The sequence below is a fragment of the Brassica napus genome, chromosome A5 (genome assembly GCF_020379485.1).
Source record: "Brassica napus cultivar Da-Ae chromosome A5, Da-Ae, whole genome shotgun sequence".
NCBI classification, from domain to species: Eukaryota; Viridiplantae; Streptophyta; class Magnoliopsida; order Brassicales; family Brassicaceae; genus Brassica; species Brassica napus.
Window position 1 is genome coordinate 8,028,270 of NC_063438.1, and position 14,407 is coordinate 8,042,676.

At 33.6% G+C, this 14,407-nt stretch overlaps 2 protein-coding genes and 2 long non-coding RNA genes across 9 annotated transcripts; 2 read left to right on the plus strand and 2 right to left on the minus strand.

Annotated features, from left to right (window-relative positions):
- Positions 1–1,585: 1,585 nt before the first annotated feature.
- Positions 1,586–3,435, minus strand: LOC106451429. 2 transcript variants are annotated; one of them, XR_001289571.3, is made up of 4 exons: positions 3,181–3,435; positions 2,911–3,056; positions 2,149–2,786; positions 1,586–1,880 (listed from the first exon to the last, which is right to left on the minus strand). It is a non-coding gene; the product is annotated as an uncharacterized LOC106451429 (long non-coding RNA). The 2 variants fall into 2 exon arrangements; XR_001289570.3 differs by lacking the exon at positions 1,586–1,880 and adding an exon at positions 1,913–2,073.
- Positions 3,436–3,438: 3 nt separating this feature from the next.
- LOC125609425 (protein GRAVITROPIC IN THE LIGHT 1-like) lies at positions 3,439–5,413 on the plus strand. Its single transcript, XM_048780866.1, has 2 exons — positions 3,439–3,848; positions 4,006–5,413. The coding sequence occupies exon 2, from the start codon at positions 4,024–4,026 to the stop codon at positions 5,260–5,262; it is 1,239 nt and encodes a 412-aa protein (XP_048636823.1). The 5' UTR covers positions 3,439–3,848; positions 4,006–4,023; the 3' UTR covers positions 5,263–5,413.
- A 151-nt stretch (positions 5,414–5,564) lies between these two features.
- On the minus strand, positions 5,565–6,825 carry LOC106454887 (transcription repressor OFP17). The gene is made up of 2 exons (XM_013896970.3): positions 6,200–6,825; positions 5,565–6,107 (listed from the first exon to the last, which is right to left on the minus strand). Exons 1-2 carry the CDS (start codon positions 6,468–6,470, stop codon positions 5,764–5,766), a joined length of 615 nt encoding a protein of 204 aa, XP_013752424.1. The 5' UTR covers positions 6,471–6,825; the 3' UTR covers positions 5,565–5,763.
- Positions 6,826–9,943: 3,118 nt separating this feature from the next.
- Positions 9,944–12,776, plus strand: LOC106451431. 5 transcript variants are annotated; one of them, XR_007339728.1, is made up of 8 exons: positions 9,972–10,384; positions 10,453–10,644; positions 10,735–10,825; positions 11,507–11,588; positions 11,693–11,793; positions 11,875–12,032; positions 12,157–12,257; positions 12,349–12,776. It is a non-coding gene; the product is annotated as an uncharacterized LOC106451431 (long non-coding RNA). The 5 variants fall into 5 exon arrangements; XR_001289576.3 differs by having other exon boundaries at positions 9,944–10,384; positions 11,507–11,793; XR_001289574.3 differs by having other exon boundaries at positions 9,968–10,384; positions 12,157–12,776.
- Positions 12,777–14,407: the final 1,631 nt, after the last annotated feature.

Consider the following 14,407-nt stretch of genomic DNA (forward strand, 5'->3'; position numbering starts at 1 on the left):
AATGTTCCTCAATTAATATATAAGGGATAGTATTGAAAAAAAAATAGTATTAGTAAGAATGTACAGCGTGGGAATTAAATTTAAACTTCTTAATAGTGCAAATTCTAATTATAATTCATTTTATTTCAGGAAAATGCAAAATCCGCATTGTACAATCATTTGTTTTGATTATGGAGGATATTATATTAAAGATGGGGCTGAAATGAAATAGATTTCGGGAGATGGTGAAGGGGAAGATGAAATTCACACTATTGTGTTGAAAAAATCAGTGGATGAGATCACACGCTCTGTTTTGATTGAGCGTATTTGCAGAAAGATAAAGGTAGATGACTATAAGATGGAAGCGAAGATTAGTTACTTTCCAATGGTAATGTATTCGAACAAGCCTTCATATATCTGGAAAGATGAAGACGTTTTTGGTTATCTAATGCAAGTACATCAAAAAATTGTAGAAGTGGTCTACATGTGGAGTTCAACAAAACGGATGATGACACTGATTTCTATCGCAGTCTATCGGATAGAGAGGCTACTGAAAGAGGGGCTACTGATAGAGAAGCCACTGATAGAGAGGCTACTGAAAGAGGAGCTACCGATAGAGAGGCTACTGATACAGAAGCTATTGGGATTTTGAAATATTTATTAATTTATAGAGATATTAATTTACAAAGGTTTTCTTATTTAAATTTATTATTTTAAGATATATTTATTCTAAGATAAGAAAAATGTTTCATTTTAGTATATAGATATTAATTGTTATTTTTGAAATTTGACATTTATATTAATTTTATTATATTATTTGGTGTATGTAATATATATTGCATAAAACTTAAATGTGGGTTTGTATATAATATTACTAGTATTATTATGTGTAATTCAGACTACTAGGATTACTGAGTTTATTATGTGTAATTCGGATTACTAGAATTATTGGCTTTTATTGTGTATAATTTTAAAACACCTATATATTGCAAGTAGTACGTATATTTAACATATAGAACACATATATTATCTGTTAATAGACTATGTATATAGTAAATAAGACTATTGAAACTATTTAGATAATTACTTTCTATAGTTGTAGAAATATTTATCATTTTCTCAAAATGATTCTTTAACTTTCATGGTTGTTATGTGAATGTAAAAGACTATAGTAATAAAAATCTATTAAAATACTTATTTTTTGTAGACTGTTTATATAATACTCTTCTTTAATGATATTCATTGTATAAAATCATTGGTTTTACTAAAAAATATTTCATTTGGACATGGTTTTACTAATAAAACTTAAAATTTGCCAAAATATTACTATCTGTAAGATAGTATTACTACTACCTTGAAGATTACTAAAAATTACTAAGTGTAATTAAATTATTAAATTTAGATATATATCAGCTACACTTTTTACATGAATATTTTTTAAAATGCTACACATACACGTTTTACATGAGTACTTTTTATATTATTATTTTAACATAAGCAAAACAAAAAGAATTTTATGAAATATAAAAGGTTTGTAAAATAAAAAGGTAAATGTTTTAAAACTTATTATTTACTGACAAACAAAATGTGTTTGTAGAAGAAATACTTAATAAACTTTTCGGACATAATAAACTTAATGAAATTAGTTATTCTAACATGTCTTTTGCAACAGATACATACAAGTTTTAAACATTCAAGTTTTAACTACCTCGAAGAAAAAAAGTTCAAAACAATAAAACATACTCCTACTCGTTTTCTTTTGTCAATCTTTCTTTTCTTGATTTTTATTTTCTCTCTTCAGGCTCTTTCCTAGACCTTGAACTCGAGAATAATTTACCGCTGGTTAGGTCTGTTCCCAAGAATGATTCAACTTAAAAGTGAAATTGGAGCAGTGTTTCCCTCTATTACGTAAAGGAGAAGGAAGAAGAAGAAGTTTGTTATGAAAAGATTATTTCATTTCTTATCCTTTACAGTTGATTCAACGTCAGTATATATACAAGCTATGACTAAACCGGTTAAGATATAATTACAACATTGAACCAGCGAAAGGAAACTAATTCAATGCTTAACCAACTCCAATACCCTCTGTTGAAGCTGTTTAGACAGAGCCACACAATAATGATTGAATGGAAAACTTTCGAGAAACACAGAAACATATATAAGACGTACCTTCTCTTCGGTATCATCCAAACGTTGGGTCAGTCTAGCAGCGATCTCTTCTGTCTCTGGAGGAGAATACTTCAAGTGGTAGATCTTTCCCGTGACAGGATCCAATCTACGCCCAACAACTCTTTCAACTAGGATATCTTCAGGTACCTGTCCCAAAAAGCATAGCAGGCGTAAATCAAATGATCCCATCTCCATTCACTGGATAAAAGATTCAAACCAATGAGATAGAATCTAGTTAAACCATTTTCACAAAACAAATATAGTTAATTGACCTAGTCCATTATCAGTAGCTATATCGCTTTGAACTAACAAACATAACTCTAATCTAGCAACTTGTAGAAGATGCGAGATAAAGAAAAATTGGATTCTCCCCTGATTTTCTTGCAAATGCATTACGCCATGAACGCTGATTCCGAGAAGGAGATAGTGGACACCGACTCTAATAAGACTTTTGTTCTAGACAAGCCCACCACCGCCAGGGATGATTTCCTCTCCGCAGCTCGGAGTCTCGTCAATCAAGGCCAGCCATCTCAGGCTCTCCAAGCGGTACTCTGCGTTTCCCTCTTCCATTTCCCTCTCTCCAGACAGAGATTTCAAACCTCAACTTCTATTTTGTCGGTACAAACATCCCTTAACAACTAATATATAATTTATAGCATTAATGAGTAATTAGCACAATAACTATTGACACAAAACAAGCATCCCCAGAAAGTCATATGAATCAGATCATAAACCAAAGAGATAAGAGTGTTATATGAATACCTTTTCTTCAGACTTCAGGTAAGAGGGTGTAGTGAAACTCGTGCACCACCCACTCTGATTTGGTTTTCTCAGAAGAGCTGCTGATTTCCCCCCGACAAGTGTTCCCACTGTGATCCTTGATGTTCTGTCGATTGTCGTTGTTTTCTCTACAAGACAAGTACAAACAAGATTTCTCGATTTGATTTTATATCTGACTGGATATATATAGACTTTAAATCAAGAATAAATGAGATTTTTTTCAGAATTTTGGACAAAAAAATAGAAACTCACAGCACAAATCGCAAGGTTCTAAGCTGCATATTTTGATCTCTCTGATGATTTCGTCGACTTTCTCAGAATTTTGTGACGGACATATTTATCCAGTAGCTGGACGGACAGAATCCAAACCATGACTTCTCCTCCATCTTTCTTTCTCTGAGTAAAAGAATTCGGTGAAGAGTTTCACCCTTTTTCTGTCGCTCTCTTATTTTTTTTTCTCTATTTTACAGAGAGAGAAGAGAGACATGGTTTGGGGGAGATAATCGGGTTAGATCCAATTTATTTTGGGTGGGTGGATAAATTAGAAGCTGAGTTTGTGAATATTCTAATTTATTAAGGGTATTAGAGTCTTTACTCATCCTGGATCCACGTTTTTTACTTAAAAATAAATAAATACTATATGATATTTTAATACGGGGAGAAAGGAGAATTTTTTAAGAGAGGAAAGGGCATATGGAGTTAATGTCCAGTATTTGTTTATGTTTAAAATCTTGCTTATTTTCGTCTTCGAGCAAGATCTAAAAAAGAAGAATATAGATAGATAATATAAACCTCATTTCCAAGGTTAAACAACACAAGAAGCATTTTGTGTAGAGCAGAGAGAGAACAGAGAAAGAAGCAACAAAACTCTCGAACTTGTGCTTTGGCTGCTACTAGTGTACAAACACACACACAAACAGGTGGATCTTTCTTTCTTCAATCCTTTTTGTTCTATCGATTTTAAACGGTAGCTTTCTCTTCTACAGTTTCGGTCTCTGTAACTCTGTTCGTTTGCATATGTGTTTAAGTCTTTGCTATGACTTAAACTAATATAAGTTAAAATTTTAATTTTTTAAGGGCTTTTCTGTTCCATCAATGGAGAATGCTGTCGTTAAAACATCGAACCTTTCAGACATCATCTCCAAGTTCGTTAAAGTCTGCAAGTTTAGATCCATTGGTGTGTTCCCTGACCATAAACCGAATCCGAACACTCCTTCTGATGAAGTAGTAGCAGAAGTCTTCGAAGATATCACTTGCAAACCCTCGAGAAAGATTCCAAGTTCCCGTTGGAACGATGCTGAGGTTTCGAAGCTGTTCGACGCTGTTACATCGCTTAAGCTCGCGTATCTCGAGTTTCAACGAGCTCATCTGCCTTACGATCCAGACAAGATCATAGAAGCAGACAACCTCGTCGTCTCTCACCTCGAAACGCTACGAAGATTCAAACGTCTCTACCTCAAAACAAAGCAGCTCCAAGCCAAGACCGAGCTTGACGCCGCTTCTCGTTTGAACAGATTGAGAGACGAAGTGGAAGTGAACGAGAAGCATTTGTGGGAGCTCAAGACGCAGACGAAAGCAAAGGAGAGTGAGGTTCACTCCCTGAAGGAGACACTAAACTGTTTGGTCGCAGAGAATAACAAACTCGAAGAGAGGCTCGTGAGCGTCTCCTCCTTTGAGTTCGTGTTCAGAGCTGCTTCTAAGTCGATACACGACTTTGCAAAGCCGTTGATCACTCTCATGAAAGCTACGGATTGGAATCTTGAGAAAGCAGTTGAATCTATCGTGCCTAATGTAACGTACGCTAAGAACTCAGACAAGAAGTATGCTTTTGAGTCGTACATCGTTCAGAGAATGTTCCACGGCATGAAGCTTATTCCTTCTGACGTGACTGAGCTGATGAGTTTAGATGATCCGTTGGACGCGTTGACAGCGTTTCCAGATTCGGCGTTTGCGAGATTCTGCGGTCAGAAGTATCTATTAGTTGTTCATCCGTTGATGGAAGCTTCCTTCTTTGGGAATTTGGATATGAGGGGGCTTGTTGTGCTCGGTAAGCATCCGAGAACGGTGTTTTATCGAATCTTTGCGAAAATGGCCAAGTGGGTATGGGTTCTTGGATCGTTTGCAGCTTCTTTGGATCTAAAAGCAAAGATCTTTGTGGTCAGAAGAGGAACCGGATTCTCAAGTGCCTACATGGAGTCTGTAGTGGGTGATGATGCAAGAGAAGAAGAAGAAGGACAAGAGGACTTGAGAGTTGAGTTTATCACAATGCCGGGGTTTAAGGTTGGAGATTCAGTGTTTAAATCTCATGTTTATCTTTCTCAAACAAAAAGGTGAAAAGAAAAAAGCTCTTTAGATTTGATTGTTTGAAAAAGTAAACATTTCTGCTTTTAGTTTTGAAAGTTTTGTAGGTAAGGATATCATTTGCTTTGTAACTATGTACACATTCAAGATTCAGTCTGTTGATTCTAGAAGCAACTTAAATCTAGGTGCATCAGTAAAAGTTCATTTTGGCCAGATGAATCTTGGATGTATACAAAATTACAAAGAGAAAATGAATATTGGATTTTTTAAAAAAAAAGTTAGAAACTTAGAAACACTAGTGTAACTGGTTGTAATTTATTCATTCACAAGATCAATATATAAACTCTAAAACTGAAATTTGCCTCTATCAAATTCTTTGTTATTTAATACTCAAGAGAAAAATATACAATCTTGATAGTCTTCACACATTTAAGTTTCACTTTGCTTTTAGAAACATTAAAATGGTGTTTTCAATGATTACCAAAGAAAGATAAAAAAAAAAGAGTTTTTTGTTTTGATCATTTTTGGATCAGTTCATTCACCTGAAAACAGGTCTCTGCAGAGCTCTCCATAGAATCTGGAGACAAGTTCAATGAAGACAGGGCTCTTAAGATTCTTCCAGCAGGAGAGAAGCTCCTCTATGTCCATCAAGTCATCCATTTTCCCTTCTTCAACAATCAGTTGAATCAAATAGTTTTCAAAGCTTCTGCAAGCATCTTCCATTGCATTGTCTTCAAATGTATCTCTTGTGCCTAGTGATTTCTTGGTCCGTTTTGCATAAACAGGGGTCGTGATGGGTGATGTGAACAGCTTCTTGGCTGCTGCTGGTGTAAGAGGGGAATGTATAAACTTTAAAGAATCATCATCCTTCACACTAACTGCAATCAGAATTGAAAAAAAACACAGATCAAAAAGCTTATAAGAATGTTCCATTTTTTAAATCTAAAATTAAATTGACAAATTGTCTTACAAGAGGAACTTCTAGGTTTGGTTTGGCTCATCTCTGAGTCTTTGTTTGTGCTGAGAAAACAGAGACAAGATAGAAAAGAGGAAGAAGAAGAAGAGATTGGCTTCTTGGGGTGATGATGATGATGTCTAGGTTTGACATTGCCATGGCGAGCACGACGAAGAGGTCTGATAAAGAGAGATCTTTTAACTCTGAAGCGGAAGAAAGAGACAAATCTGTTGCATGATTTGGAAAGCTTTGATTTGAAGTTAATCAAAGTTGCTTTAACTCTCATTGTCTTGAAGCTTGTTGTTGTTGTTGTTGCTGCTGCTGTTGTTGTTGCTGCTGCTGCTGCTGCTGTGGTGTAATGATCCTCTTTACGCTTTTTGTTCCGTTTTGTTTGGTGTGTATAAACTTAGAAAGATGGATTGTGTTGCGTGGGTTTCACGTCTTCGGATGTGAGAGTCATGAATCATGATGGTGGAGTCCCATGAAGTTTAGGAACGGTGAGTGTTTGGTGGCTCTTGCTTATGAGTTATGAACAAAGTCCAAGATGATGACTTTTGTCTAATGAATATTCAAAAAGGTTGTTTATTGTTTGGTGGGTCAATGCAGCAGTGTTTGTTGAACACGGTCCCACGTTGGTTTTTTTTTTTTTTCTGAAAAGTGGCAGAAGGGTTTTTTGATGCATATCCTCATATTTTTTTTTCTGTATTTTAGATCATCATTTTTTTTATATTATTGCAATTTAGTCCATATTTTTTTATATTATTGCAATTTAGTCCATCATTTTCTAATCATGCACAATCTAATTTTTTTTACAATAACCATCATCATAATTTAAAAGTGTATTTTATTGGTCACTAAAATTCAAGAAATAAGTAAAATAATATAAATATATTTTAAATGTTTAATTTATTCACAACTGAAAGTATCATAAAATTTTACTATTTTATTATTTTTACTATTTTCTATTATTTAATTTTCAAACTATATTTTTATTAAAATATTAAAAAATCACAAATAACCAAATTTAAATCAAAAATCTCCACAATCAGTAAAAAACAAAACGCGATAGTAATACTAATTCAATAAAGGTTTGTGGTTGAAAAGAGATCAAGACCAAAGATTAACTTAACTTACCGTACCATAGAGTGTCTTGACCAGAACAACTAGAAATAGAAAAGGATAAAAAGATCAAAATCTGAAATAAAATAATCTCTAGAACACAAAGAAGCTTGATCAAGCACCAACAAAATCAACAATACACTGGTATCATTCTCGAGGTATGAAAAATAGCATAGAAGTCAAATCACAAAAAACTAGATCTTAAAAACCAAGAGGAGCAGCCAATATTGAATGGAACAACCTAACACGACACGAAAAACAACCGCACAACTGGAAACTCCTAAACTCGATCTACAACAAATACCAAAAATCTCAAGGTGAAGAAGGCAATAAAGAACAAGAGCATGAGATGAGTCTTTTTCAGTGATGGTGAGAAACACTGCATACCATAAAGGTAAAAAAAAATACATAGATGTTGATGGCTCAATGTAAAAATATGGGAAGAAGACAAAAAATAGCTTAAAAGTTATAATGTTCAAAAATATGAAAAAAATTAAAGACAGTTTTGACGCTGAAACCGTTAATCTTAGAATCAACAAATGCATAAATACAAACTCATTGAAATTTAATATGTTTTTACATCAGAGGCTCGCTTCACTACTAACAAATACTATACACACAAAACATATTATTAAAAAAAAACAAAGACAAAATATATTAAGAGAAATTGCACCCAGTGAGTAAGAAAAAAAAACAAAATTAACTAAACAACCAAAAACACACACTCTCTCCCATTTTATCTTCCTATCTTTCTCTACTCTCTCTCCAGAAAACTAATTTTGTTTATTTTCTTGGTTATTTCACAAATAACCTCATACTAGGTAGTGACATGTGCCCTGCACGGGATGAGATGGTTATTAAAATGTGAAAATTACATGATTTAGATTATTTATATCATAATGCATTTGGATGTTTTACCACATTTTAGAATAATTAAGAGGTTGATTGTTATGGTTTTTTTATTTTCTAAAAACTATTTTTTTTTACCAATGGAGATTTTTTCAAAATAGATTCTCCTGTATTTAGGGAATCTGATTTAAAATAACAACTTACTTCTTAACAAAAACTAAAAACTATGTTTTCTTGGTTTTCTTTGGCAAAAGTACGCAGACTTTTCTTTGATAAAAAAAGTACGTGACTTTTCTAATATTTAGGAAAGAACAAACTCGATATCTATTAGATACAACTGCATTTTCTGGTTCTTCTAAACATTGCTATTGCCAGAACACTCATTTTCAATTAATTCAACACTCCTTACGCTAACCAAAACTACATAGACATCTTACACAAATTACCATCATATTTCAACATGAGTAGATTAATAAAACATAATAACACATTTTCACTGAATCACGTTTGTATTTCGCTTTATGTATAGAAACAGAAAACACTCCCTTAACATACCAGCTGGCCCGATCGGTTTTCTTAGTGAAGTGATTTTAGGATGCTGGTTCTCTTTTGCTTGAGATAGTTGTGACTTCTGTCGTATATATAGTACTAAGCGGACAAAGATTTTTATATTAGCCAATATACGCAATTTTAATTTAGGAGGATTTTCGGTAATCATTTGATAATTAGACATAACAAATTAGGAAACTATATGGGGTTTATTTTCAATACATTGCCAAAATTTCGTTTGCAATTAATAATATCCCGTTTATTAAGAGAATTGATGCTATATTTCTCTTATAATTTGAATCAATTTGAAATCTCAGTCAATATACCATGTAATTACATATTACCTTCTGATTGTCCATATTCACGCAATTGAATTTATGGAAACTCGACGCTAATGTCGTATTTCTTGAAGGCAATTATTAAGAAAATTGGTATTTTAGGAAATCATTAGTGGGTTTCATTTTTTATATTGCATTGTGTCTTTTTTTTTTCTTTTAAACAATCCTTATGTAGCATCGTTTAGAATAATCTTGAAATGTGAACAATGTGTTCATATATTTGAAAATGGTTCGTTCGAATGCAAAGCACCATTTTAATAAAAATGTGTTAATTTTCCTCTAATAAGCAAAATCATAAATATGAATATAATAAGTGTATTTTTCTAAACCATTTGAAACTGGATGTGTCTTTTGTATCAATAAAAGAGAAGTCTAGATTTTTCTAACACAATAATCCGACAACCTCACTTTAATATTCTTTTTATTGTATTTGATAGGTTATAAAAATAAATGATTTATTCTATAATAAGCATCCGAATATGCAAATCATATTTATATGAATATGAATGCTTTAAATATAGGTTGTACCAATGGCACTAATTGTAATTATTCTAGTTAAAAAAGGATAGTTAAGCAAGTAGGTTGAGGCTGCTTGAGAGAGTGACACATCAACATAATGACAATGGTGTAAATAAAGTATCAAATTAAGGTTAGTTTTTCAAATTGCTTCCCTATTAATAAGTAAGGGATATTAACATATTACTACTACTACATAACACAATAAAAATACCAAATCTTATATAATAAAGTAGACTATGCTCTCACCTCATTCCTCCACATCCTCAAGGAGAGTGGGGCTTTTGCCGACACGTGTCGTCCGGCCAGTCCCCGCGTCTTTTCCTTTTGTTCCGGGTTTCTATCCTGTTTTAAAAAGAATTGGGCTTTAAGTTAATTGAATTGGTTTGGCCCATTAGACCAAAGGTGTTTAGGGTTGGTCGTCGCCTTCTTCTTCCAGAAGCTACCTCTTCGATGTATAACTCACGAAACCAAACCGTCAACCGTCGATCCGAGCTCTGTAATGCCTCTCAGTCCTTAAATCCTTTCTTTAATCTGAGTTTTCCTCAATTAATCCACTCCACCCATGTTAATCAAACAAAATACCTCTTCGTTTTCCACCGTAACTGGTTCGAGCTTCCCCTGTAAATGTCCCACTAAAGCCTATTTGTACGTTTCCGGTTTGTCTTAAACTTATCTGTCAAGTATGGCTACTTCTCAAATCCAGTTTTCCGATTTGAATGACGGAAGATGCAAACAAAAGTTCAGAGCAGACTCATACAATTTTGGGAAGCTGAGAATTTTGATAATGGTGGGAGCTCATGGGTGTCGATAGCTAATTGATGCGAAGGTATACCCAAGATTTTTTTTTTTTTTAACAATCTCTTTATGTGATAGTTTCACCTTCACCGTTCTTAGGCCACTCTCATCCAAGGATTAATCCGACCTTCAAGTTTGCCGATGCCCCAGTATTTATTAGATTCTCGGAGCAGTCTGTTTTCTATGAGGTAGCAGAAATGAATGAGCCAATCCAGAAGGAGTGCTTCAGGTTCCGAAAATACGACGAGCTCATGTCACTTGCCAACACCGACACCATAACTCATTTGCTAGGTTTGGAGTACTAAACATCCTTTTCAATTAGTCCATGTAGGAATTTAAAAAATGACTGGAAATTACCTTAATGGTTGTCTTCGTTAACAGATATCATTTGTGAAATACGAGGCATCAAAACCATTTACAACGAGGCTACACATGGCACTCAACGCCTCATGGCTACCATTTAGCTTGATAGGTATTTCACAAATCATCTTCTTCTTTGAGTGTTTATGTTTAACAAAAATGAGGCTTACTATATATTCTCACACGATGATATGCATTTTAATACCTTAAAAAGGCAACCAATATCAACCCAAAGTTAGTTGGTGGTAACTAACTTCTCTCTGTTACTCCTCATATTTGTTAAGCTCTTCCACTCACACTGCTGCTACGTTCAAAACCTTTGTGGTCATGTAGTCATAGAATAAGCTCACACCTATTTATAGATGTATCCAATACTCTCAGTCAAATATTGAACTGCTACAAAATTGCTTGATCTTATATATGGTCAAACTGAACATATATATATATGTATCATAGGTTATATTGAGTTAGTGGAATTTTTTTCTTTCTATGCTTTATTATTGTTGAGAAAGAAATATTACACAACCAAATTTTTTATTTACTTTTTAGTCAACGAGAGAATACGATGATATGGTTGTTTTACATGTGTATTGTATAGCCATCTTCCAGAGAAGTTATAGTCAACAAGTGTTTTTTTTTGCGATTGTATAAATGGTCTTTCGTCTTATCCATCTACTATGTCAAACTGTCCTAAAACGTCTATTAAGTTGTCAACTTGACCCCAACTAATAAAAGATACGAAACTTAAAGATTCACTGATTTAAGATGTTTTATATTTTGTCATCATGGCCAGGTTGGCTGTTTCTCAACGCAACTTTGGACATTCATTTCTATTTTGACAACGACTGTGTAGCTAGCATCAACTACCTGAAAAAGTAAGCTACAGATCTATTAATATGTTCAATAAGATGCTTATCGTTAACTGCAACTGCTTACCAAACTGCAATTTGTTCGTATGATGGGGCCTGTGGCTTTAAAGAGGGATCATCCTCAGCTCCAACAAAGTATAATGGTGTTAAAAAGATTGAATCAATTCCACTGTCCAAACTTAATTCCCACGTCCTCACTGCATCACCAGAGGTAAACCTCATTTCTTATTGTCACATCGTTTACGTGATTGCTCCATATATATTTAACCATTTTAATGTTGGCCACAAGCAGGCAGTAGAGTTCATTTGCACAGCTGTTGTCAATGGTATTGAGACTGGAAATAGGTGGTGCTATATTTTATGCTTGAAATACTACAGAAAGCTCAAACTTGGATTCTCAGCTTTGACATGCCATGCATATCAAGATGACAATGCAGTGGGTTTTGTAAGGTAATTTAGTATGCTACAAATTGTACTGACAATAAATCCAAACTATATATAGTCCTCGCACCCATCATCCGTAACCTTATATTAGTTTTTTGGCCTTGGAACCGTGTGCAAATGAATGTGTCAGATGCATATGACTGCTGAGTTTGTAGCTTTTGACAGTGAAATGACCAGGCTTACAAATGTCAATGTCATCCATTCAAATGCCAGGGCAGTAAGCGTATCTCAGTTAATGGTTTGCTTTACAATTTCGTTGGTTCCTTTGTCACATTATTTTGGAAGGATTATTTTAGCTAACTAATATTTAACCATGCAACAGCACGAGGGCGATCAAGACATCCAAGAATTAGCACTTCCCCAAAGCCTTCCATCTCAACCCCTCCCAATTCAACTTCTCATCAAAACATCAGAGCTCCACAGCGTCCCGCATCTTTGATCGCAACCAGCGCCCTCCTCTACCTAATTTTGACGCCAACGTGAGTATGACTGTTATGATAGGTTTAGCTGCTCTGCAAAGTTGTTGCTTCTTGACTGAGTTTTCACTTTCACATGGAGGGAATAACAACCCATGGAGGAAGAACCTAGCGCTAAGAAGAGCCGGACTGAGTTAAATTTGTCCGACTGTCGCAGCTATTTTGGCAATGAGCCATCCTTTGATGATTTCTGCGTTTTCAATGACTTCTACAAATTCTATTTGAGTTTTTTTGTGCACTAACGCTATTACGCTAATATAATTTATTTCATGTATTTTTCCCTTTAAATAATTTCATAATCGTTGCAATGCAAGCAGCCTGGTCAAAAGGCTACACTAAGCCTGCAGATTTACTTGCAACACAAGTTTCACAAGGAAACAACTCTTTTACAATTTATAACTTTGTGCCTAGAATATGAAATGATGCTGTGCATCAGACTATGTTATTTCAATAATATAATTATATTTCGAGAAAAAAAAAATCCATAAACTCTTTAGTTGACATTTAAGATATTTTTTCCCATTTATGGTTATCTTTTGTTGACATTTAAGATATTTTTCACCATTTATGGTTAGCTACGTAGTTGTATTTCTTTGTTTCCAATAGTACAATCATCATTTTGGCTCCAATTTAATATATGTATAGGAAAGAAAAATAGTATGTAGTTTTACTATACACATATTTACAATAAAAAAGATAATAAAGTAATGTTAGTTAAAGGTAAAGAGCCTAATAAATATATATATATATATGTATTTTAATCTTTCAGATTTGTTCTCTCCTCTTAACTTTTTTTATGTTCTTAACTTCAAACTTAAACGGTTGATCAAATATGCATTCCTCAAACTTAATTATTCTTCTGAAAAAAGCGTTAGAGCCAATGATTAAAAAAAAATTTCAGATTGTGAGAAAGCATGAGCGAACATGGTGGACCATATCATCTAGAATCTCTGGTCCAGAAATTGCGACTGGTTCTAACTAAAAAATTAGAAATGTAAAGAGAAGAGAAGGGCTCACAAATAATAACCGTCCAATACTTTAACCATACATAGCTCAATAATTTTTTTTTATAAGAAACTATATATCAAACATATACTACTCACACCTACATGAGCCAACAACCACAACTTCCGCTCAAATATAAACAATTTACCAACCACTCAACACTATAGCTTCTAACAAACTGCTTAAGCAGTCACATAGTATGCTAAACCAACAAAGGCATCACCACCCCATACATCCAGTCAAACCACGGCCACGACCTAATGATCAACCAGTCGCTCTCAACGTCCAACATATATCACGACATCATAGGATGAAATATTAAAATATTTAAACAAATAACAACCCGCGCGAAGCGCGGGAATACCACCAGTAATAAATATTTTCACTACAAGAAATATGAGTTTTGATAGCAGTAGAGGATAGCGTTTTTTGCCTTTCTGCTATGGTTGACATACCCTTTAGTTTTAGATAGCGTTTATATATTTGGAAACGCTATGAAAAGATGATATATTTAAAAACGCTATGATAGCATATTTTTAATAGCACAAAATTAAAAACGCTATGTTTGTTTTTTTAAATCCCTAAAACGAATTTTTAAACCCCAAAATCTAAACACAAACTTTAAACTCTAATATTCTAACATTAAATCTTAAATTTAACTTAAAATATTAAATATAAAATTAAAGTTACTTCTTTTTAAAAATTAATTGCAAATATCAATACCCTAAACCTTTAACCATATACTCAACCTCTGTTCTAAACTCATAACTTTAAATTTAAACTCTAAATAAAAAAATAATTAAACTTAAATCTAATTCTTAAAATAAATTCAAATTTGGTTTCAAACTTTAGCTTTAAAATCTTAAATCAATACTCCAAAATTTTAACCCTCAAACCCTA